Source organism: Argopecten irradians, chromosome 6 (genome assembly GCF_041381155.1).
Source record: "Argopecten irradians isolate NY chromosome 6, Ai_NY, whole genome shotgun sequence".
Taxonomy (NCBI): domain Eukaryota; kingdom Metazoa; phylum Mollusca; class Bivalvia; order Pectinida; family Pectinidae; genus Argopecten; species Argopecten irradians.
In genome coordinates this window covers 22,488,161-22,513,389 of record NC_091139.1, presented here as the reverse complement: position 1 = coordinate 22,513,389, position 25,229 = coordinate 22,488,161, and the positions used below count along the sequence as shown (strand labels likewise).

Below are 25,229 nucleotides of genomic sequence, written 5' to 3'. Positions count from 1 at the left end.
AATTTTATACTCTATTTGATAAAATGAAGTATGTTTAAATGTAACATTATAGTGGTTTTTCAAGGGATTCTTTTTTCCGAATCAATACGCAACGTCAATGTCTCTATTGTGACGTCACGTTAACGTCGGGGTTTCGCGCCATTCTCGGATTTTTTTTTCATAGTGGTATGCAAAAAAAATATTGGCCAATCAGAAAGCCAGATTTGGTATGAAAACAAAGAAAAATTAATTATACCACTATGAAAAAAAAAATCCGAGAATGGCGCGAAACCCCGACGTTATCGTGACGTCACAATAGAGACATTGACGTTGCGTATTGATTCGGAAAAAAGAATCCCTTGAAAAACCACTATAATGTTACATTTAAACATACTTCATTTTATGAAATAGAGTATAAAATTAATTATAAGTATTGATGTCACTATTTTTTAATTTTATCGGGGTATGAAAAAAAAATTGTTTGCAAACTTTTGTGAGAATCCGCTACGCGGATTCACACAGTTTGCAAACAATTTTTTTTCATACCCCGATAAAATTAAAAAATAGTGACATCAATGCTTAAATAAATTTAATAGTATGTTATGGAATCCCTAAACTTAAAAGGAAAGCATTACAGATTAAAGAAGGCTACTTAAATTAAGATTTTTTTCCTGTAGCTTTGTAATGCTTTTCTATGGGGAAATTTAAGTTAAGGAATTCCTTAAATTTAAGTAATTTTCATGAAACTGGGCCCAGTTGACTCTTTAATCAATTAGTGTTAATTAACCGCAGTGCTACATTAACTTTTGAAGAAAACAAGCGAAACGTTTCTGTTGCCATTTTGGTAAGAACAATGAAGGAAATCACGTCATCAATTTTAAGTAGTGCACAAAAATAATGATATTTTAAGAATGAAACACAGGAATATTATGGTAATATCATCAGCTGAAAGTATACAAATATGTCTAAGGTTATAGCTCATCAGTAGATGAAATCATGAAAATTCAAAAAAGAAAAGTAAAAAAAATATACATAGACTATACATGTATACGGAAAAATAACGGAGACGGATTCTTTTTCCCCTGTAATGTTGACAGATAACTTATGCCATTCATATAATTGTTCATGTATTTTTTTCATGTATTTATCTTTAATATATTAAAATAATATAAGTTAATTTAATACTTATGAATCAAAAAGAGATTTTCATATGCTATCACCACCAAAAATTATTTTGAGAATTACAATATAATTTACTTACAATGCATGGGGTTTAGCTTTACAAGGTTAAATAAGAGCTCAAAATAAATGTTGGCAGTACTGCCATCATTCATGATACATGTATGTACGTCTACAGTGGAGTAAGATAAGTACACATGGTCAAACTAAACAGTCAAGATGTGATCCACCATTTCATTTCACATTTTAACAGTGATTTAAGTAATTATAAAGTGACTTCTTCAGATATGTTTTCATCTAAACATATATAAAGCGTTAAAACAAGAACTGTTAATCAAGTCTGGTGATTTTCAATAGATTTATGATGAAAAAATTAAAGAATGTCAAATTTCCCGACCAGTTATTTGGCACATATAACTTTAAGAGTAGAGTAATATTGATGTATTTTAACAGATTGTTCCAAAGGGCATGTTGCATACATATCAAATATTTAAGAATTTCCTTAGTATTAATAAAGGCGGCATATTGCATCCATATCAAATTAAGACTTTCCTTTGGAATACTTGTTTACAAAAAATGTAAGATAGTTAGTTTTAGCTGATCTTTCATCTCGTTGATAGACCAGTTTCTAACCATGGCTTACCTCATGAATTTGTGTTTTAAAGTTCACCCAGTAATCGACACCATTGAATTTTAAACCTCTGATGGGAGGGAAGGGGGGGGGGTGTAATCATTTGGACCTTCATCTCCAGCTGCATCTTGTCATCACATTCTGTGCTAACTGAGGTTGATCTAGAAATGGATCATGAGGATAGATCTGGATATGACCTTGATGTTAATACTAAAGCTGCTCTCCAGGCTGACCCTGAAATTCACCTTGTCCTTGATCGCCCTAGTCATAGAACTCTATGACTGTAGCAATTTGGGTGTTTTTTTCTTTTCTTTTTGCAGTATCAATCAGGTGAATTAGATTCAGAATTTCTTTAAAGTTTATAAATGCTTTGAACATACACTTTCAGTGTTTTGACTACTATATTGATACTATAAAATACTTAAATAAAATTAATATACACCTTCGGGCCAGGTGAGCTTAGGTCAAGGTGCAGCATCTGTCAGCATTTCTTTTAAATCGCTACTTGTCAATATCACTCAGGTATGCTGGCACTATACAGAATTTAGCATTATGACTGTTATTAATCAAAGAACAGAGCAGCAGTAGCTGAGTGGTGATCATGAGTTTGAATTCCAAGTGGGTAAGTTGCCATGTACTGACCACTGGTCGTGCTTTTTCTCCGGAAACGCTGGCTTTTCTCCTTCTAAAACTGGCACATCATTAAATGAACCTAGTCGTAAAACCAAACAAACCAAAGCAATAAAAGAGTTTGACTCGGAAGGATTTTACTGTATACACATATTGAAAGATATACATATCACAGGAAACTATTATATCAAAAGAAAATGACATCTCAACACAACAATGGACATTATATAATGTTATTCATAAAAATGATGAGAACATTAATAACAACAACATTCTGGAATGATTATGTATATGTTTTATATACAATGTATAGAAATGGAGTCAGATCTTATCACATAAAATGAACTAAAGAGCTTGTGACACACACAAAAAATGATACTTTTATGAAACCTTGTATAGCATCCCATGTGAGTACACTTTGCCCATTGGGCCTCTGAAACCCTGTGTTTTACCCCAAAAATAATGGCTCATATTCATAACAACTTAGAGTTAAAGCATGGGGTTGAGGGATATAACAAGTTTCTGGCTTCCCGAGGCTTGTCTATAATATAAAACTTTGAGGAAGTTAAACCAGAAACTTGGTTTATCCCTCAAACCCATGCTTTAACTGTTTTATATACCGATACATACAAAAGCTATGATTTACCTAGAAGATTTATCAACGTTATATCTGTGTCATTCTGATTCAATGTGCTTAGAGTTAAATCACATAGCAAGATTATTTTCTTTTTAGTAGTAATTCATATTATTTTGCTCTGTCTTTATCAATTCAATGTCATGAAATCACTAATACAAGATAAAACACACTTCTAGTAGTGCTATTAAAGTGAACAGTCGGGCAAGGATGGCTAAAGTCGGTAAAAATGGTGTGAATGTATCCAGTATAATTTCTTATGAAATGGAAAAATAAAATATCTCGTTAAAATCTGTCTGCATACGAAGAAATTAATTTAAAGTATGGGAATTCTAAAACGTCCTCCCGGCTCACTATGTCCGTGGTTACATTTCCACGCAGCCTTGCTTTCAATGCTTTCAACTTTTCTTTACTTTCATGGTCAGAACTGGGAAACTAAGCAGAACTTGACCGTCGTATTAATATGTGAGAACTTTTGGAAGGCCAATGAAGGCATTTAGACTAGTTTTCTTTGCCCGACTATTCACTTTAATAAGAGGCCCATTTGGCTTAATGTTCAATTGACTATGGCATAATATAACATTGTCAAAGTAGACAATAATGGTAAAATAATATTTGGATGAATACAAAAGAATCTACCAGGTAGGCTGAAAATGCTCACCTATTCTTTGACAAACAACTTTAAGGCAATGTAAACAAGAAACTCCTCATTAGAAGTACAATGGGGACTACATGTACATACTTAAATTGTATACCCACACAGTATATTATCAGGTCATATATAGCCAGTAGTATAATCTAAATATCAGATTATGCATATCGTCCACGTATAAGTCGCACTGGTGTATAGGTCGCATTCCTGATTTTCAGGGGAAAAGTCATGACTTGTTCTCCGGAAAATACAGTATATACCCAGTAGTATTATATCAGGCTTTACATATATACCCAACAGTATAATATCAGGCTTTACATATATACCCAGTAGTATAATATCAGGTCATATATACCCAGGAGTATAATATCAGGTTATACATATACACCCAGTAGTATAATATCAGGCTATACATGTATACCCAGTAGTATAATATCAGGCTTTACATATATACCCAGTAGTATAATATCAGGTCATATATACCCAGGAGTATAATATCAGGCTTTACATATATACCCAGTAGTATTATACCTAGTAGTATAATATCAGGTTATATATACCCAGGAGTATAATATCAAGCTATACATATACACCCAGTAGTATAATATCAGGCTATACATGTATACCCAGTAGTATAATATCAGGTCATATATACCCAGGAGTATAATATCAGGTTATACATATATACCCAGTAGTATAATATCAGGCTATACATATACACCCAGTAGTATAATATCAGGTTATATATATACACCTCTAGTAGTATTATACCTAGTAGTATAATATCAGGTTATACATATATACCCAGTAGTATAATATCAGGTTATACATATATACCCAGTAGTATAATATCAGGCTATACATATATACCCAGTAGTATAATATCAGGTTATACATATATACCCAGTAGTATAATATCAGGCTTTACATATATACCCAGTAGAATAATATCAGGTTATACATATATACCCAGTAGTATAATATCAGGTTATACATATATACCCAGTAGTATAATATCAGGTTATACATATATACCCAGTAGTATAATATCAGGCTATACATATATACCCAGTAGTATAATATCAGGTTATACATGTATACCCAGTAGTATAATATCAGGTTATACATATATACCCAGTAGTATAATATCAGGTTATACATATATACCCAGTAGTATAATATCAGGCTATACATGTATACCCAGTAGTATAATATCAGGCTATACATGTATACCCAGTAGTATAATATCAGGCTATACATATACACCCAGTAGTATAATATCAGGTTATACATATATACCCAGTAGTATAATATCAGGTTATACATATATACCCAGTAGTATAATATCAGGCTATACATATATACCCAGTAGTATAATATCAGGCTATACATATACACCCAGTAGTATAATATCAGGTTATACATATACACCCAGTAGTATAATATCAGGCTATACATGTATACCCAGTAGTATAATATCAGGTCATATATACCCAGTTGTATAATATCAGGCTATACATATACACCCAGTAGTATAATATCAGGTTATACATATATACTTAGTATTATATCGGGTTATACATATACACCCAGTAGTATAATATCAGGTTATACATATATACTTAGTATTATATCGGGTTATACATATACACCCAGTAGTATAATATCAGGTTATACATATACACCCAGTAGTATAATATCAGGCTATACATATACACCCAGTAGTATAATATCAGGCTATACATATACACCCAGTAGTATAATATCAGGCTATACATATATACCCAGTAGTATAATATCAGGTTATACATATACACCCAGTAGTATAATATCAGGTTATACATATATACCCAGTAGTATAACATCAGGTTATACATATATACCCAGTAGTATAATATCAGGTTATACATATACACCCAGTAGTATAATATCAGGTTATACATATACACCCAGTAGTATAATATCAGGCTATACATATATACCCAGTAGTATAATATCAGGCTATACATATACACCCAGTAGTATAATATCAGGTTATACATATATACCCAGTAGTAAGAAGTATAATACCAGGTTATAAGTTATAATTGATCAAACAGTAAAACAGGCTCACTAAATTATAAATAAGCACAAATCAATGGATCAGTCAGCAGTTGGTACAGTGCAAAATTAGTCTGAATAAAACAAGAAGAATTATAATGATCTTTAAAGGACACTTTTGATGAAAATATTTCCAAATAAAAATGGTATGTTCCCATTGATGTAGTTAAGACACAATCTACGAGTTGACTCCCCAGTCATATTCCATGTAGTCAACACGGTATTTGGTACCCTGTAGCAGTTCTGTAAGTTGGGACTTCCTTTCGCTCTCTGATGGAAGGTGAGCCACAATCCATTGCAGTACCTAGTGTAAGTAACAATTTATATATCTCTGCTGTTCAGCATTTTACAATTCATATATCTCTACTGTCCAGCATTTTACAATTTGCATATCTCTACTGTTCAGCATTTCACAATTTACATATCTCTACTGTTCAGCATTTTATAATTCCTATATCTCTACTGTTCAGCATTTTACAATTCATATATCTCTACTGTTCAGTATTTTACAACTTGTATATCTCTACAATTCAGCATTTTACAATTTATATATCTCTACAGTTCAGCATTTTACATTTTCGTATCTCTACTGTTCAGCATTTTACAATTTCGTATCTTTACTGTTCAGCATTTTACAATTTATAAATCTCTACAGTTCAGAATTTTACAATTTATATATCTCTACAGTTCAGCATTTTACAATTTGTATATCTCTACTGTTCAGCATTTTATAATTCCTATATCTCTTCTGTTCAGCATTTTACAATTTATATATCTCTTCTGTTCAGCATTTTACAATTTCGTATCTCTACTGTTCAGCATTTTACAATTTCGTATCTCTACTGTTCAGCATTTTACAATTTATATATCTCTACAGTTCAGCATTTTACAATTTATAAATTTTCTACAATTCAGCATTTTATAATTTGTATATCTCTACAGTTCAGTATTTTATAATTCCTATATCTCTTCTGTTCAGCATTTTACAATTTATATATCTCTACTGTTCAGCATTTTACAATTTCGTATCTCTACAGTTCAGAATTTTACAATTTATATATCTCTACAGTTCAGCATTTTACAATTCATATATCTCTACTGTTCAGCATTTTACAATTTATATATGTTATGTATAAATTGTAAAATGCTGAACAATAGATGTATATGAATTGTAAAATCTCTACAGTTCAGCATTTTACAATTGATATATAACTCTATAGTTCAGCATTAAATTTTTTTATCTTATTGTTTTGGAGGGAGGGTTTTTAGTCTTTAGCAAATATTAAACATTACATTTTTCAGAGTAAAATAAAAGGTTTTATTAGTGAAACATATGTGGTTTTTTTCACCCAAGTGATGGACACATCAGTTTTGATATTTTCATTCAATATTGAACAATAAGAACACAGCTTTTGCTGTGAAAATATTGTTTTGGCGGGAGTATCTATTTTTGAAATATCAAACCAAAAATTTAGTTTTACGTACATCTTTTCAATATCATTTTCAAATTTTAATTGATGGAGCATAAATGGGTTGCATTAGATTATCTATAATAATTTTCTTCAAAATTTGTGCCTCATGTGTCAAACTAAATTAGTAAACAAGAAAATCACGGCTGATTAAATTACATGTAATAGCATTATATGATCAGTTGGCCAGCTAGTTTAGACTTAAAATAGAGATATAAAAATTGTAATGAATACAATATTCCTTCTTTCTTGATGAATTACAGTTATATTTCATCTCGTGAGGTGAAAACTTTGATATTTTTTTTTCACTCATGCTTCGCATTCTTGAACAAGAGGCCCAGAGGGCCTGTATCGCTCACCTGGTTTGTAATGCCAAGTAATGTTCTGAATACAGGTTCATTGTTTCTTTTCTGAAGGAATTTTAATATTAACCTCTAAATCCCCTATTGGGCCCCACCCCTCCCGCCCCCAGGGGGTCAGAGCCAAAATTTATACAAGGTCTGTTCCCCCTCCCCCAAGGATTTTTGTGGCCAAATTTGGTTACATTCCATTCAGAACTCTATGACTAGTAGCAATTTAAATGATTTACCTCTATTACCCCTATTGGGCCCCGCCCCTCCTGCCCCCGGCGGACCAGAGCCAAAATTTATACAGGGTCTGTTCCCCTTCCCCCAAGGATGTTTGTGGCCAAATTTGGTTACATTCCATTCAGAACTCTATGACTAGTAGCGATTTAAAGGATTTACCTCTATTTCCCCTATTGGGCCCCGCCCCTCCTGCCCCCTGGGGACCAGAGCCAAAATTTATACAAGTTCTGTTCCCCTTCCCCCAAGGATGTTTGTGGCAGAATTTGGTTACAATTCATGTAGAACTCTATTACAAGTAGCGATTTAAAGGATTTACCTCTATTTCCCCTATTGGGCCCCGCCCCTCCTGCCCCCGGGGGACCAGAGCCAAAATTTATACAAGTTCTGTTCCCCTTCCCCAAAGGACGTTTGTGGCCAAATTTGGTTACATTCCATTCAGAGCTCTATGACAAGAAGCGATTTAAAGGATTTACCTCTATTACCCCTATTGGGCCCCGCCCCTCCTGCCCCTGGGGGACCAGAGCCAAAATTTATACAAGTTATGTTCCCCTTCCCCCAAGGATGTTTGTGGCCAAATTTAGTTACATTCCATTCAGAACTCTACGACAAGTAGCAATTTAAAGGACTTACCTCTATTTCCCCTATTGGGCCCTGCCTCTTCTGCCCCCGGGGATCAGAGCCAAAATTTATACAAGTTCTGTAACCCTTCCCCCAAGGATGTTTGTGGCCAAATTTGGTTACAATCCATGTAGAACTCTATGACTAGTAGCGATTTAAAGGATTTACCTCTATTTCCCCTATTGGGCCCCGCCCCTCCTGCCCCCGGGGGACCAGAGCCAAAATTTATACAAGTTCTGTTCCCCTTTTCCCAAGGATGTTTGTGGCCAAATTTTGTTACATTCCATTCAGAACTCTATGACTAGTAGCGATTTAAAGGATTTACCTCTATTTCCCCTATTGGGCCCCGCCCCTCCTGCCCCCTGGGGAACCAGAGTCAAAATTTATACAAGTTCTGTTCCCCTTCCCCAAAGGATGTTTGTGGCCAAATTTTGTTACATTCCATTCAGTGCTCTATGACAAGTAGCGATTTAAAGGATTTACCTCTATTACCCCTATTGGGCCCCGCCCCTCCTGCCCCCGGGGGACCAGAGCCAAAATTTATACAAGTTCTGTTCCCCTTCCCCCAAGGATGTTTGTGGCCAAATTTAGTTACATTCCATTCAGAACTCTAGGACAAGTAGCGATTTAAAGGATTTACCTCTATCACCCCTATTGGGCCCCGCCCCTCCTGCCCCTGGGGGACCAGAGCCAAAATTTATACAAGATCTGTTCCCCCTCCCCCAAGGATGTTTGTGGTCCAATTTGGTTACAATCCATGCAGAACTCTAGGACAAGTAGCGATTTATAGGATTTACCTCTATTTCCCCTATTGGGCCCCGCCCCTCCTGCCCCGGGGGGGACAGAGCCAAAATTTATACAAGTTCTGTTTCCCCTCCCCCAAGGATGTTTGTGGCCAAATTTGGTTACAATCCATGCAGAACTCTATGACTAGTAGCGGTTTAAAGGAAATGTTGACGGACGGACGGACGGACGACGGACGCCGCGCCATGACATAAGCTCACCGGCCCTTCGGGCCAGATGAGCTAAAAATAACATTTCCATCCTACTTGATGAAATATAATTGTTATTCATTAAGAAACAAGGAATATCATCTCCACAATGGTATGTGCATCTAACAATATGATCTTCAGTGCTACAAAAAAAATTCTTGAACAATGGATTTATGTTATCTTGTCTTCTATGTGACTACACATACATATACATGTATTGACCACTTGGCTTGGCCACCATTTATACTTCTCTATAAATATCTACATGTATCTACTTTGTATTTCACTTGAACACATGTACACATTTCGTTATTTTACTACAGACTGTTTTAGGCACATTACTCTCTAGGTTGGAAGGGACATGTTGGATTGTCAAATTTATCAGGAACAAACCTGGTTGAGAACAAGAAGTAAAAAAAAAATACATACCTCCTCTTTATTTCTGCCAAAGTCCTCTTGGTACCACTTTAATATTTTTGAAAGTCTAACTTGTCGTTTTTTCATGTCAATTTGACAGCCATCATCACCATCTAGGAAGGATTCGGCAGCAACTTTGAGCTGTTCATATATCCCCTACAGTGAAATAATAGCATCATTTTATTTACATGTCAACAAGAGACCCATGGGGCTCAGTGGTCTGATACACAATGTCAAATAGATGTGACAACAATGTTTAGGTTCTGTTAAGTTAGAAAATTAAAGACAACTTTTTACCGCCCCGAAATATGAAGTCTGAAACGGAAGTCTGATATAAATGGTTCTTTCTGTATTTGGTTTGTGCTTTAGATGATCGTGCACATATGGCAGCCGTAATGGCATTCTTGTTTTTCATATCGATTCAAAAATTACAACACTTGGTTCGGACCATATCAGGATAATCTCAAGCAATTTTCAGCAAAATCGCTCTGGTAGAGAAGATGTTTAAAATGTGAGAAGTTCACTAACAACCACTGTGGATGACGATAGATGGACAAAACACAGTTACTGTAGGTCATTCTGACCCTCTTGGTTAGATGTCCTTAAAAAAAACTTGAACCTGGTGCTCTCTTTATGCCACAGGATCTGCCCAAATTACATCCTGTTTCATGAGTGGCAAACACTTTACAAACATGTGAGTAAAAGATCATGTAACATGCAGCTGCACCAAGACTTCACAGGTAAAATCAATTAATCCTGAAAACAGACACAGCAATATACCTTTGATGAGTAGGTCTTAATGGGCGGACAACTCTTGGCTCCACACACTAGGGCAAAGTGTATGAGTGGTTCATGTTTCTCCAATGCTATTTTAAATCGAGGATCTGACTGGGAAAAGGGCCTCGTGAACATACCTGTTAACAAAACAAATATGTTTATGCAATTACTCCTCGTATTTCTTTATATCACGGTCCGTGTTTATACAAGTGTACATGTAGTGTCAAGCCTTCGGGTAATCAACAGATTAACGGTAACAATTTTATTGGTATACTGGTATTTCAGAAAATGCATTTAATAATTTTTCTATATTCAGATGCGGAAGTTGTCCATTTGCATAAATAGAAAATGTGGACTGTATTAACATGTGTTCCCTATTTTGTTATATAATCAGTATTCAATCTCAATCCTACGTTTGCTAGCCTTTTTAATGTTTTAGTTTATATTAAGGTTGAAAATCAATGTTATATGTATTCTATCTATATCTATTTCTTTTACAATTTTAACCAATATGCTGCATTGTACAAAGTAGATTGCTAACTAAAAATTTGGTATAGTTTAGTCTGCATACAATGTTTCATAAACCTTGGAAGAGTTTAAAGTTGACTTACCCACACCCTTCCTGTTAGCCCGAAGCACACCATTTTCAATATCCTGTAAGGAGTAAGATTCTCCGCCAATGATGTAACGTATTGTGTTGAAAAACTGAAGAAAAAAACATATACATGCATGTATATATGTCTTTCATAAAACCTGTCAGTACATTTATTTGCAAATATTCCCACTTAATTTGATTTTATTCCTTTTAAAATTTTAAATTTGAACATTTTAAATATTCTACAACTGAACACTAGACATATTCATTTGTAAAGATGCAAATGTCAAGCAATTTCCTATTCAACTACAGTGTAACTTAATAGGATAAACTAGTGTCCTATAAGATAAACTAGTGTCATATAAGATTAATAGAATCTTTCACTTCCTTTGGGGTGAGACAGGAGAATCTCAACCCGAAGGGTAAGATTATTAAGTTGTCAAACACGAGGCTTTGTCGAGTGATTGACATCTTAAGAATCTTATCCTAATGGTGAATAATTCTTTTTTCCTTACTCTGTGACTCTGTGCACCATTTTGTAACTCTAACAAAGGTGTCACAGTTATGCAAGCGAGGATGACGTGACCTCAATGAGTCGCCGTTTTCGTCATCTTTGTGACGTCATTTCATTGTAGTTGTGACATTATAATACTTTTACTGCGATGTCATGATACTGTTGTCGTGATGTCATACAATTATTGAACACATGCAATGACCTTGTGTAGCTTGTCTTTACCCTAGGGTGAGATAGAAAAATCTCACACTGGTAAAACTGTGGATATCCTTGTCTGGGGTAAGAGAAAAGTATCCCCCATAGGATGTGTATCCAGATACTTATCGAATGTATTTGCATATAGGATCGATTTGTCTGTACTATCCGTTCCACACCCCCACACATAGTATCAACCCATAGTGGCAATTCAAAACTAATCAATACATAGGTGTTGCAAATAATAATTTTATCTCATAGGAAGTAAAAAATAACTTTAGATATTACTGCAAGATTAAATATTATCTACCAAAATCCAATATGGCTGTGGATTATGATCTTGATCTGAGAAATAGCGGTAACAAAGATTGTTTACAGATGGAAGGAGGGACGCACCACCAATGAAAGGCTGAGTTAACAAATGGAAGGAGGGACGGGCCTAAGATGAAAGGCGATTTGAATAGCCCACCATGTGTTTGCTACAGGTAGAGCTAAAACCACATAAAGTCAAAACTATTGTATTTACCTTGTATCTCTGCCAGAGATTTGTTGCTGGCCCATGTACTATGTTTGCATGGATGACAAGAGCGTTGTATATGTTAATGAAAAATGATAGTTTTTCCTCTCGATTACTCTCCGAGATTCTGACACGATGAAGCTGCCTCGTAAGTTGTTTATACTTCTCAAACTCTGCACTTTTACCTATGCCTTGGTAATTCACTTTCTGTAACATTTGAAATGAAGTGTTAATTCATAACAATTCTCTACCCTCCCAAAAAATGATAAAACAATTAAATCTAATTTAGTTAACCAGAAAACTTTCAATTTGAGAACCACAGTGCTAAAAGAAAATAATTTAGTGAAAAAAGTTGTAGTTGGTCAAAAGAAATGATAGTACCTACCCTACAATAAAAGTTTTTGTAAGCTATTGCCAAATAGTTTCGTTACATAAAATAACGCATCTATACAACTGTATTAAACATCCAATATTTAAAACATAGAGTCACTCAGATTTCTAACCTAATTATAAAAAAATGACAGCTTTGCATTTTATTCAAATCATTCTTTTACATTATTTTATTAAACAAGAGGCCCAATGCATGGGTCTTAACGGTCATCTGACAATTCACACAAAACAATCACAGTATACAGTATTGGCTAACAATTAAGGTGATACAAGGAACTCCTTAGCTGAAGCTGGAAGTTCTTGAAATATTTGATGACTTTGATCTTAAAAGTAGGTCAAGGTCATTCACTTGAACAAACTTGGCAGCCCTTCATCCCAGCATCTCACAGGCCTAATATCAGGTCACTAGTTATTCAAAAGAACTTGTTTCAAGATTTTAGCCATTTGGACCTGTGTGACCTTGAATGAAGGTCACGATCATTCATTTGAATAATTTGTTTCTACAGATGTTCCATGACAAATGTGATTGTAACCCATTCAAGGATTAAAGAGGAATCAGATTTGAAAGCCAAATTTCAGCAAAGTTGTTGTTTAGCAGCCCAGCTGTTCTGTCCCCATGGGTAGTATCTGGGTCTTTTATACAAAATATGATTGTCCTCCCCTAATGATGTTTCTCAACAAATATGGTTGTAATCCACTGAAGTGTAAGTAAGAGTAAGCTTTTAAATAAAAATTTCAGCAAAATCCCCTTTTGGAACCCCACCCCTCAGTCCCTAGGGGTTAAACCCGGCTCATTGTTATGAAATGTGATATTCCCCCTAAAATTATGTTTAACATCACATATGGTTGATATCTATTCAAGGGTTAAGGAAGAGTAGGATTTTACGGCAGAATTTCATCCAAGTTCCCCCTTCTGAGCCCCACCCATCTGTCCCCAGTGATCGAACATGGCTCATTTATATAAAATATGACTGCCCTCCCCAAATGATGTTTTACACCAAATTTGGTTTAATCAACTAAAGGGTTAAAGAGGAGTAGAATTAAACCAAATTTAAGAAAAATCTGTCCCAAGATGTTGGACCAAACACATTTGATTAAGATATGATTGTCAGGCTTTCCCAACGATGTTTCACACCAAATATGGTTGTTATTCACTCAAGGGTTAAGAAGAAGTAGGCTTTTGTATGAAATAGTCTTAGGTACACATGACGCACAGCAAACGTTGCACGACCAGCTGACGAAACATGATGACATTAGGTCATCCTGACCAAATAACACAAAATGTCTATTAAATGATTTATAGTAAGATTATCTTATTTTGTCTGTGCTATTTGAATCCTTTCTGTGGTCTCATTGTTTTATAAAAGAAATAAAATGTATTAAAAGAATTCTAGTAAGAGTACCTTTCCATCAGGGGACAAAAATGCAGTGTATATCTTCAAGATAAGTTTTCTGATTTCCTCTCCAAGTTCATCAGCTGTATATGTACAAAAATGAATATATATTGTAAATAAAAACAACAAGAGATCCCAGAGGGATCTTGGTGCCCATCAAACAATCATCTACATCTGACAATGGAAAGAAGGATCTTTTCTCTATATGCTTTCGATCATTTACTACATATAGAATTTGAGCGGCAGCCAGTATGAGCAACAGGGTAGTTGCACGGACTCACTGGAAGTAAGTAAGACAAAGGTTACAGGCTTAATTAGTTTCTTGCTGCAGTGAATATAAGAACTATTTATTATTTTCCTGTGATATACAACATGTACATGTATAAAGAAGCTGGCCTGGTGACCAACATGTTATTTAACACAAACCTGGCTTTGGTTCACACTGTGATGTTTCACCAGCATTTAGGGCTGTAGACTCATCATCCTCTAACAGCCTGTAGTACTTGTCTGGGGCATCCTGAAATGTTTCATCACTCTTCACGTCGTGGCCGAAATGTTTGTCAATCAGGGCCTGGCCCATTTCTATAGCTACACTCCGATCTGAAAATATCAAACAGTGACTTATACTATTACAGCTAGTATCTTCTCAAATCAGGAATATCAATCTACACGAAATAAGGACATTTACTCAAATTAACTGTATATCAATGTATAAACTCCGGTCTAGAAAAACAAATTAATACATACATGTAGGAATAACATAATCTGCACACTACTTTTCAATAACTTTTCAGTTTCCCATTAATAACCCTAACATTTAATTTAAAAGATTTTTTTTTATAATTTCATAATTAAACAGTGTCAATTTTCCCTTCGAATCAGTAAACAGGACTCCTGCATGCATGTATTCACTCATAATGAAGATCATTATTATTAGAGTAATGGGAGTCTCTAGCAAAATATAAATATTTATAAAATGATTCTATAACCATATTTGGCAAACTTAATGACTCTTTCTTCTCATAATTTTACTGAAGTAGGCATTATTCAAATTCATGAAAAAGACATGAAATGGTCCCAATTTCATAACCATATTATATTTTGTTAATCAAGATATAGCATACAACAGCTTCCTCAAAGTTCATTCACATATTCTTCAATTATTTTGTTCCAAAGGAAGTGTTAATGCATGCCAATTATGGCAAAGATTACATCAGGTTTCTTAATATGACTGCCTGATGCTGTATGTTTTCTAGACTTTATCTTTAAAATAAACTTTATGACAATATATTCATCAGTAACACTTGATCTTTACTGATACTGAACTAAGTTTTCCGATTGTTTATACTAAAAATACTTCATCAAATATTTAACTTTGACATAGACTGACCTTTCCTGCCATCTGTCTTCAACCAAATAACCTCATAACCATGCCCAAAGTGACTCCTTGTGTATTTTTCCTTCATTTGTTATTTATATACACCAGTTTACATATTACACAGATTCATAGCCACTATACGTATAGGTAAACATGTCTCCTAGCTATCCATACACAGATGATGGTGAATGATCAAAAAAAGAGCAAAGTTTATGTGATGATTGTGATACATATAACTTCAACACCTAAGGAGTATACTCACCGAGTCCCTTCGTTTTGACAACCCAGTCAACAAACTCCCGACCTACAAAGGATCGTTTGTAGTTAGAGAAGATCTTAGAGTGGTCTTTAATGAGGCCACTGGTCTTTAAGTCCTGAACGAGTTTTGCATACTCATCTGGTTCACATGTAAACTCGCCAGCATCTGTAAAAGAAAATTTTATGTTTTCAGGTTTAACAATGCAAGTAAAATGATGCAATTGTAAAGCAAGAGGCCCAAAGAGCCTGTATATAATTCCCCTGGTTTGTTATGCCAGGTAATTTTCCGAATATAGTTTCATTGTTTCTTTCTCAAAGATTTTGAAGATAAATTTCCTTATTGCCTCCTGCCCCAAGGGTGTAAGAGCCAAAAAATACAAACCAAGTTTCCCTTCTTCCAAGTATGCTTCTGACCAACATTGTTTACAAATCATGCAGAAAACCAGACTGTGACTTTATAAGCACTAGTCTGATGCCCATGACTAGTAATTTTAAGGACAGATTAGAACCAAATATAATGAACTAGACCAATTGGACTAGTGGCTACTCACTCGATTAAAATCAGTAAAAATTTATTTACAAGAGCAGTGGTCAATTACAATTTTCAACACATTTTGAGTGCATACTGTATCCGATTATTTCTGCCCGGATACATCATCTTGTGAGGATTTGCGTTCACGAATACATCCAGACTGAATTTGGTCAAAAATCATAAGCTGATAATGACTAGAGTGCTGAAGCCAAACAGCTGTACATTTAATTTGGACTAGTGATTAAATCGTCGGACTAGTAAAATCAAGTGGTTTACTCATCCAAATGACTTGCAGTGAAAAAAATTAACATCACAGACTGAGAAAACTATGATAAGTAGCGAGTTGAAGGATTTATCACTGTTTACCCCAACTGGACCCCACCCCTCTTGCCCCATAGGGTCAAAGCAAAAATTATTTATACAAACATATACCCTGAGCCTATCGGTTATTGAGAAGAAGTCGTTTCAATAAAAAGTTTGTGGACAGCGGATGAAGCATGATGACTATGCTGGGATAAAGAGCTACCAAGTTTGTTCAAGTAAATAATCTTGAAATAAAAGAAGGTCTAATATAATATAAATACATGTCTCTAGGCCTCTTCGTTATTCACAAGAAGTTGCTTAATGATAACTACCATCCTGACCCTTCGGGTCAGATGACCTTAAAATTCAAAATACATCATTTTTATGAAAGCAGGTTGCTTCTTATATATTGGAAGATCAATAACAATGTGTCCTACCTGAGTCTTTGACTGCAGTACTGGGGTCAGGTATCTGAGGCCCATCACTACCAGGGGATGTGTTCCTCAACTCCATAAGGCTAGCCTCCCATTGACTGGTATCCTTCACCTTCATAATAACATTGTACCATTTTAAATTTCATAATAAATTAAATCTTAAGCCACTAATATTTTAAAAACAACTACAATATACTACATTTTACATTAAGTATAATTATGGGCCGCTGCATTATTAGGTGGAAGAGATATTATATCCAGTTTCTTTGAGGACATTGAAGAAAATAATCCCCAAGCCCCATACAGCTTTACAGGTAAGAGCTTTGTTAACATAATAAGTAGGAGATACACAGCAGATAGCTGCTGTGACAGTGTATATGGATATGTATATAGACCTAGCACGTGTGTTGATTCACGCGTTTGCATGTATATAGGGGTCCGTGAGCACATCCGAATACTGACAAAGAGAACAAGATCTCATTGTGACGGGTGCCTTCACATAAAGTTCCCCCAATCTCTACAGATTCTAATTTGACGAGAGTGACTTTCCCTGAATGATGATATGACATTGTCTTACAGGTAAATAAATTTTATTACTCAGAAAAAAAATGCTTTTTGAAAAGTCCCATCATTTAAAGTTAATATATTAGGCACAGCAATGCCTTTAATTGTATTAGATTTGTTTTATCAACCATGTTTCTTCTTGTTCAATTTCGACCAATTGCATGCCGTGGCAGCCATCTTGACTCCTGGTCTTCAAAAGTTGTCCAAAAAAAACATGATCTTAAAACAGTTTCATGTCACTAGTAACAGTATCATCTTTAACTTAAAGGCCCATTACCCTTCCGGAGCAAAATATAAAGGTTTCTTAAAAAACATTAATAACATCAGAAAATGCATACCGATGACCTAAAATAAGGTTACGACACCAACATATGCAAGATTTCCTGCGTAATATATGAAAACATTTGAGAGTCAATTCGCTGTTTTGCCGTCTGGCGCAATGATAATCAACTACAGCGCGGTACTTAGGACGACGGCGGGAAACATAATACGACCCGCTTTATGAAAATAAACATTTTATTTATTCTAATCAAATCGTTCAGAAGGTGATGATAAATGTAGTATTAACGGTAAGTTAATAACTTTTGCAACTCTACAAAATTATCGATCTTGGTTTACATTCCCATTTTAAAAATTAAAAGCCGTTTCGGAAAGGTAGTGGGCCTTTAAAATGCAACAAAAATTAACTTGGACCTAACACGGATCCCTGCTGACCAATGAATAAAGGGAGATAACTCTTACTGGTTTAAACAATTTTGAAACAGTCCAAAATTTGTTTTTTTTACTCATAATTATGGTTATTTTTTACTTTAAAAATTTAGAATTTGATTTAAACTACATATTGAAACTGATTCACAAAATTTCATGGCGATCTGACATATAGTTTTCCAGAATATGGTCGGACAAAGTCGCGTCAGAAAAAGAAGAACCAGAAGAAGAACAAGGAGAAGAAGAAGAATGGAGCACACCCAATAAGTTCCCCACTCCGTTGGGAGAACTTAAAAACAAAAAAATGTCTGCCACGACAGGGCAATTAATATCTCAATTAAATACTTGCATTGTCAACTTTAGTGCTAAATATCTACATGTACATATAATGACAACGAAGGGAACTAACTCTGATAGATAGGTAACTGTCCAACTATAAGTAAGAGAGATTTTTGTGCTACCAACCAGAGTCTGCAAATCATCGTTTCCGCCGATATGTTTCGCATTGAAGAAAATCTGTGGCACGGTTTGTCTGCCACCGGTGAGCCGCTTTACCTCCTCGCGACATTGCGGGTAGGTGTCTAAACTAATATCCGTGTACGGCACACCCAGGTCAAGTAAAGTGTTTTTAGCTCGCATACAGTGAGGACATCCCAATATTGAATACACAACCACTCGTCCTTTCAGTTCCATGTCTGAAGCCCTGTCGAGTTCCGGGTATTTGACGGTAACGTTAGTTACAGTACTAACGAGTACCAGTACCTGCAATGTTGATCAATAAAATTAACCCACTCTAGCGGAAACATGTTGGCCTTCCTTATTGGATATGTGTGCGTGTCATAAGGGAGATAACTCGTATAAAAATACTACCAGCATTTGAGGTGACGGTATCGTTGCAACGTTATCACTCTCGAGGGGTTGAAAAATCAAGTATCTACTTGAAAGACAGAGTTGATGGAAACAGGTCACAGTATCTACTTGAAAACAGGTTGATGTTAAAAAATTTTTCATATATTCCTCATATACCTTTTAATATCTTTTAATTTCTGATAAACTACAAAATAGTTTTTAATTACTTGATGAAATACAAAACAGAAAAGGCTGATCCAAAAAGCAACATTAACACTTTGAATACCATTTGCATTAAATATATTGATCATTGTCACATGGAAAGTACATTAATAGAAAAATGATCTAAAACACTGACAGCAGTAATTGTTCCATATTCAAAATACCCCAGTATATCATAAAATACAAACTTCGCTCCCCTTTCCACAAGGATGAACCTGCAGCTGGCCAAAGGTTACAATCCACGCCCAACTAGTATGATAAGCAGTGTTTTAAAGAATTTACCACTGTTGTTTACCCCTATTGGGTTGTTATTATTTTTTATTTTTTATTATATTATTTTTTTTTTTTTTTTTGTACACAATATGCAAATTAAACCATACAGCCAACACTTACCTTGCCACTGAGGGTCAGATACCATTTTCAACCCAATAAGCACCCATGTCCCTATAAGCGCCCCTCCCTTTTTTGAGGCCTCTTTTCACATTGCCCATTCATAAGACCAAAACTATCAAAACTATATAGGTTTGCAATAATTTTATCTTATTAAGAACCTTTTTATTTTTTTCAAATTTTTAATAAACGCCCTGAGCGCTTATTGGGTCGAATACGGTAATAGAAATAGCAATTTTGGCCAAATCAATGTTCCTTCCCAAGGAAAATTTTTACATCATTTTCACAATTTTTTGTAAATATTTTCCAAAATATACTTATTTCATGGAAGAAAAAGGTGCCCTGAAATCATTGAGTATGGAAATGACTGAACTGTATTTTTGATATGCAGAAGAACTATTGGGTATGTAATACACAGTGCTCATTCATTTGGAGTAATTCTATATAAATATTTATAAACTCAACTGGCATGGTACAAGCAACTTTGACAAAACTGTTGATACATCTATGATTTATGTAATGATATTGTTACACAAATAGTGAAAATTTGATGTGAGACAGTTTGATGAACAGTTTATATACTGTAATTTCCTGTGTATTGCCCGCAGGCTATACATTTTTTTTACACCAGAAGATGTCTAATGCGGGCTATTCTGTGGAAACTATTACCATTTCAAAACTATGCAGGTTTTACTTTGTAAACTATTTCAAATACACACAAAATAGCATGTGAATACACAAGATATCCTCTTATACCAAAGACTTCTACATGAGCTAATTAAGTTTCTTGCATTTGGAACAGATAATCAAAAAAATAATAAACTAATGATAACTTCACAACCTATGCAATCTGTTGCCTGATTTTTTGTTTTCTCTCAACGTGGGTAATATGCAGGAAATTACAACAAATGACAAGAAAGCACAAGTACACAAAGGTACAAATAAAAATGAAAAGTCAAAGACACTATGTGCAACAATATAATTACATAAAGCTGTCAATCAGGCTAATATATATATATATATAGCTAATGTATGTACAAATAGAAGTCAATTAAAAAGTTCAATCAGCTAGATTACAATTCAGTATTGTATACAAATTAAAGTCATAGAGCTTATTCATCACTATATTTCTGGAAGGGTATTGTTAGAGATATTGATCATGCACCTAGCCAGTTTATATAGACAAATAACTCATTGTAAGACATTTTATTAATTACACAGTCTCTTTCTTGGACAAAAAACTCAATAGCACTCTAAATGGCCTCTTCTATCAAAAGTCTGCAACTGACTTACAGGTATCTCAATATCAGTAATAGTCAAAAATGCTCAAAAATGTACATATATGGAAAAATCTTAATATGGAATAGATAGTTTTAAAATGCATATTTTATATATATTGAGGACTAACTGTCAGAGTTTTAAATGAATCATTTATAACTTTTAAATGCACTTATCAGATGTCATATGCCAAGCCCATCTGTTGATCCAGTCTACTGCTAGAAAGGCTACAATGATACAGCATCATCAATAACTATTTATTTATATAAGTATCAATTATCACAATAAACAATAGAGATTCTACCATTGATTGATCTGAACCGTGGGGACTAACCTAAACAGAGTCATCTTTCTTAACAAGAGGCCCAATGGGCCTTAGTAGTCATCTGACTAAAACATAGGAAATGAAGTACGCAGTAATAAGTCCAGAAAGTTATTAAATATTGTAGTGTATTTCATCCCAGTGACCTTGAATGAAGGTCAAGGTCATTCATTTTAACAAACTTTGTAGCCTTTCATTCAATCATATTATCCGATTCACAATTATTCAACATGTTTAAGTGATCATGGCAGACGTCGACGAACGGAACATCATGACTATAGGTAGACAGATCATCCTGACCGTCAGATGACCTATATACTGCAGAGAATAACCTGAGAATGATGGTAATCATACGCATTCATAAACTTCAGAAAAAGATTCAATATGTCCCCCTTTTTTTAATTTCCTTATGATCAAAATCAATCTGAAAAACATATCAGTGAATGAAGGTTAATTCTATATGATTAACTCTTCAACAATTGCTTTTCATATGAATGCTTATAAAGATTAACAACTCCTACTTATACACTTGAAATATTTAGTATAGCATCAATTAATGCAAGTGCTCAATATTTAATTCAATACTTGCTTTATGCGACATGGTAAATGATGAATTATGATACCTATGTATCTAATTACAAATGACAGCTTTTGTAGAATCTGGGAGTGAGCATGCACTATAGAAACTAATCTTCTTCACTAGAATCAGAAGGAGAATATGTGTTATCACCAAGTCCGTAATGTAATGACCCAGACGGAGATGGAAATAACTGAGCACTAACTGGCTGCTGATCATTCACTGGGTGAGCACTAGATGAACTAATCTGTGACCTTTGTTGTGACTGGTCAGGTACTGTAAATGTCTGTTGTGTTAATGTCTGTGAAGAATCCAATTCGTCCATTGATAGATGCTGAAAATGAAGAGACAGATCCTGCTGGGAACCAGAAACACTGTTTGGAGGACTATCTGCTGGAGTTTGTGGTGTCTGTGGGGTGTTGTTGGGAGCTGGGGGAGATAATATTGTGTCATCATGTCCCATATCTGTCGAGGTGACGACATTGAGGACCCCAGACCTTGACCTTGGTTGTTCTACACCCTCTGCCCCAAGTCGCTCATTTGAGCTCTGGTTAGCATATTTCAGTCCAGCAACACCTTTCACGCCTTCAATAGTACTTTCATCACGTTTGATATTTCTTTTTCTTGTTCGATCATTGCGTCGGAATTGTACCATATTTTCAAGGTCAATCACATATAAAAATCCTGCTATCAGTAATTCAAATAGTTTATCTCCATTTTTGTGTTTTAACTCAAGTTCTTGACTAGTGCGATCATCATATTGCCACCAACCATTTCTTCCTTCATAAAACCACTGATATTTGTCATCAAATGTGATAGTCTTCTCCAAGTCTTGTTGTCTTATCAACTTTGGCTTTTGAAAGAAGTCTGGTACAATTTCTTGTCTACATAAGGCACATCTCTTGCTTCGATGAGCTGCTCCCTTCACACATAAAAAACAGAATATATGTTGGCATGGCAGCTCGACTGGGTGAATGCATGGCTGTAGACATACAGAACACTCAATGATGGTTTCTGTAATAAAATTTAAAACAATTAAAATGTTTCTGACTTATGAGTGCAGCATTTTGTGGCTTAAGGCCATATAGATCAAATTAACTTCTAACATATGACAGCTTGCAAATAATTATAATCCTGTAAAGTCCCTATACACTTTGAAATTTTGTACCTTATGCTTGGGATAGTCTCCAACATCCAAATGCATGTAGGTAGGTTCCATGTTTTAATTCTTATGATTTAAAACAATACAAGAGGATTTGAGATATTTCCATATTGCAAAAGAATGATACCAGAAATCACTTAGTTGGCTGCTAACCAAGTGGTTTCTGGTAATATTCTGCTAATAGCAGCATTTCCTGTCTGATCACTTCAGACAATTGTCAGCTAACTTGCACTGGGGGTAGAACATGTAGAAGTTATAGCCTATCTGACCCATTTTGACCCCATCCCTCAGGCCCCAGGGCATCAGTCATGGAAAAATTGATAATAGTTTTGGAGAAGAAGTCTAAAATGTAAATTGCTTATTGCAATATGACAGACAACGCACAACAATTGACAAAAGGCAATTAGAATATATAGGTCACTTGAGACTTCATCTCAGGTGATCATGACCTAAAAAGGCAGAAAATATTGTGATGATATCGAGTCTTGACCAACTTTGTTATTGGTCAATGTCAATTTACACTGTACTTTAATGCCTTATGCAAAGATGGAATAATAGTGGAATCAGGACTTATCGATCTGAGTAAATCAATCTGTCAGTTGGGCTATTTACAGGAGCTTGACATTTTGTCAATTAGTATACATTTAAAATTTATACTAAATACATACAAATATCCCTATATACTAGTATATAAAAACATAAGTCTTTATATAGAATAATGGGGTATTTTTATTCTTATTTGCATATTACAGAGTTATCTGCCCTTGTGGGTAGGTACTGATTGTGACACCATGTGTTTGCAAGCATAATGTCATGCGTTTCGGAGAAAATGACGTGAATTGCGATAACAAAATAATGACGTAACAATCGATACCTACACGCAAGGGAGCTAACTCTGTAATAAGCAAAGATGAAATAATAGTGGAATCAGGACTTATCGATCTGAGTAAATCAATCTGTCAGTTGGGCTATTTACAGGAGCTTGACATTTTGTCAATTAGTATACATGTATAGTATAAAATTTATACTAAATACATACAAATATCCCTATATACTATATAAAAACATAAGTCTTTATATAGCATAATGGGGTACTTTTATTCTGTATTTGCATATTGCAGAGTTATCTGCCCTCGCGGCAAGTATTGATTGTGACGTCATGTGTTTGCGAGCGTAATGTCATGGTTATCGGAGAAAACAACTTGAATTAATGCGCCCACAAAATAATGATGTAACAATCGATATCTACTCGCACGGGACCTAACTCTGTAATATGCAAAGACGGCATATATTTACACTATGAATTATTGACAGAACGTCAAGCTCCTGTGGTCTATTTAAGAATTAGGCTGTTGGCCTAATCCTCCTATGACATCTATATAGATCATAGATGCCAAAGGAAGATAGTTGAATGCTTATATTTACATTATCAACCGATTTTAGGGTCTCTGCATTAACATTGTTTCAGTTAGACCAGGAAATGACAATTTAATCCACAAGATGGAACAGCCATTTTGACGGTAATCAGTTGACGTCACCACGTAAACATAAGTGACGTCATAATGGTCACGTTTTTGGTGTCAATTATACCGTCATATACTTCACGTTGCCTTAGTTTAAAAGTTTCTATCGTAGAAGTGACAAGTAAATGTAAATATTACAGTATGGTAACGTGTTAGGCCTACGTAACGTACCGTTTTCTGTTTTGTCTTTATCCAATAATTTCGAGTTAGGCTTAATAGATTCTTTTACGACATTGTCCTTATCAGTCGACATTTTTGAGTCAGTGTTTTGGCCAACAGGGACAGAACTTCTTCTAATCAGATTTCTGGCATCGGGGACCGCTTCGTCCCTATCCATCCCAAACCATTCCTCAGTTTTACTGTTCTGCCGACTTCTGCCCGACCGTGATCCTATAGCGACCTTCACCTTGAAGATAATACCATGACTCAGAGTTTCGTATAATTTGTCATTAGGTAACA

General features: G+C 34.9%; 2 protein-coding genes across 2 annotated transcripts; both read right to left on the bottom strand.

The window, feature by feature from the left end:
* Positions 1 to 2,517: 2,517 nt before the first annotated feature.
* Positions 2,518 to 19,289, bottom strand: LOC138325347 (uncharacterized). The gene is made up of 10 exons (XM_069270938.1): positions 18,913 to 19,289; positions 17,179 to 17,287; positions 15,911 to 16,072; positions 14,697 to 14,870; positions 14,280 to 14,353; positions 12,496 to 12,693; positions 11,277 to 11,370; positions 10,669 to 10,802; positions 9,901 to 10,044; positions 2,518 to 6,109 (listed from the first exon to the last, which is right to left on the bottom strand). Exons 1-10 carry the CDS (start codon positions 19,138 to 19,140, stop codon positions 5,984 to 5,986), a joined length of 1,443 nt encoding a protein of 480 aa, XP_069127039.1. The 5' UTR covers positions 19,141 to 19,289; the 3' UTR covers positions 2,518 to 5,983.
* Positions 19,290 to 19,468: 179 nt separating this feature from the next.
* On the bottom strand, positions 19,469 to 25,173 carry LOC138325346 (E3 ubiquitin-protein ligase rnf146-like). Its single transcript, XM_069270937.1, has 2 exons — positions 24,942 to 25,173; positions 19,469 to 23,099 (listed from the first exon to the last, which is right to left on the bottom strand). The coding sequence occupies exons 1-2, from the start codon at positions 25,105 to 25,107 to the stop codon at positions 22,195 to 22,197; spliced, it is 1,071 nt and encodes a 356-aa protein (XP_069127038.1). The 5' UTR covers positions 25,108 to 25,173; the 3' UTR covers positions 19,469 to 22,194.
* Positions 25,174 to 25,229: the final 56 nt, after the last annotated feature.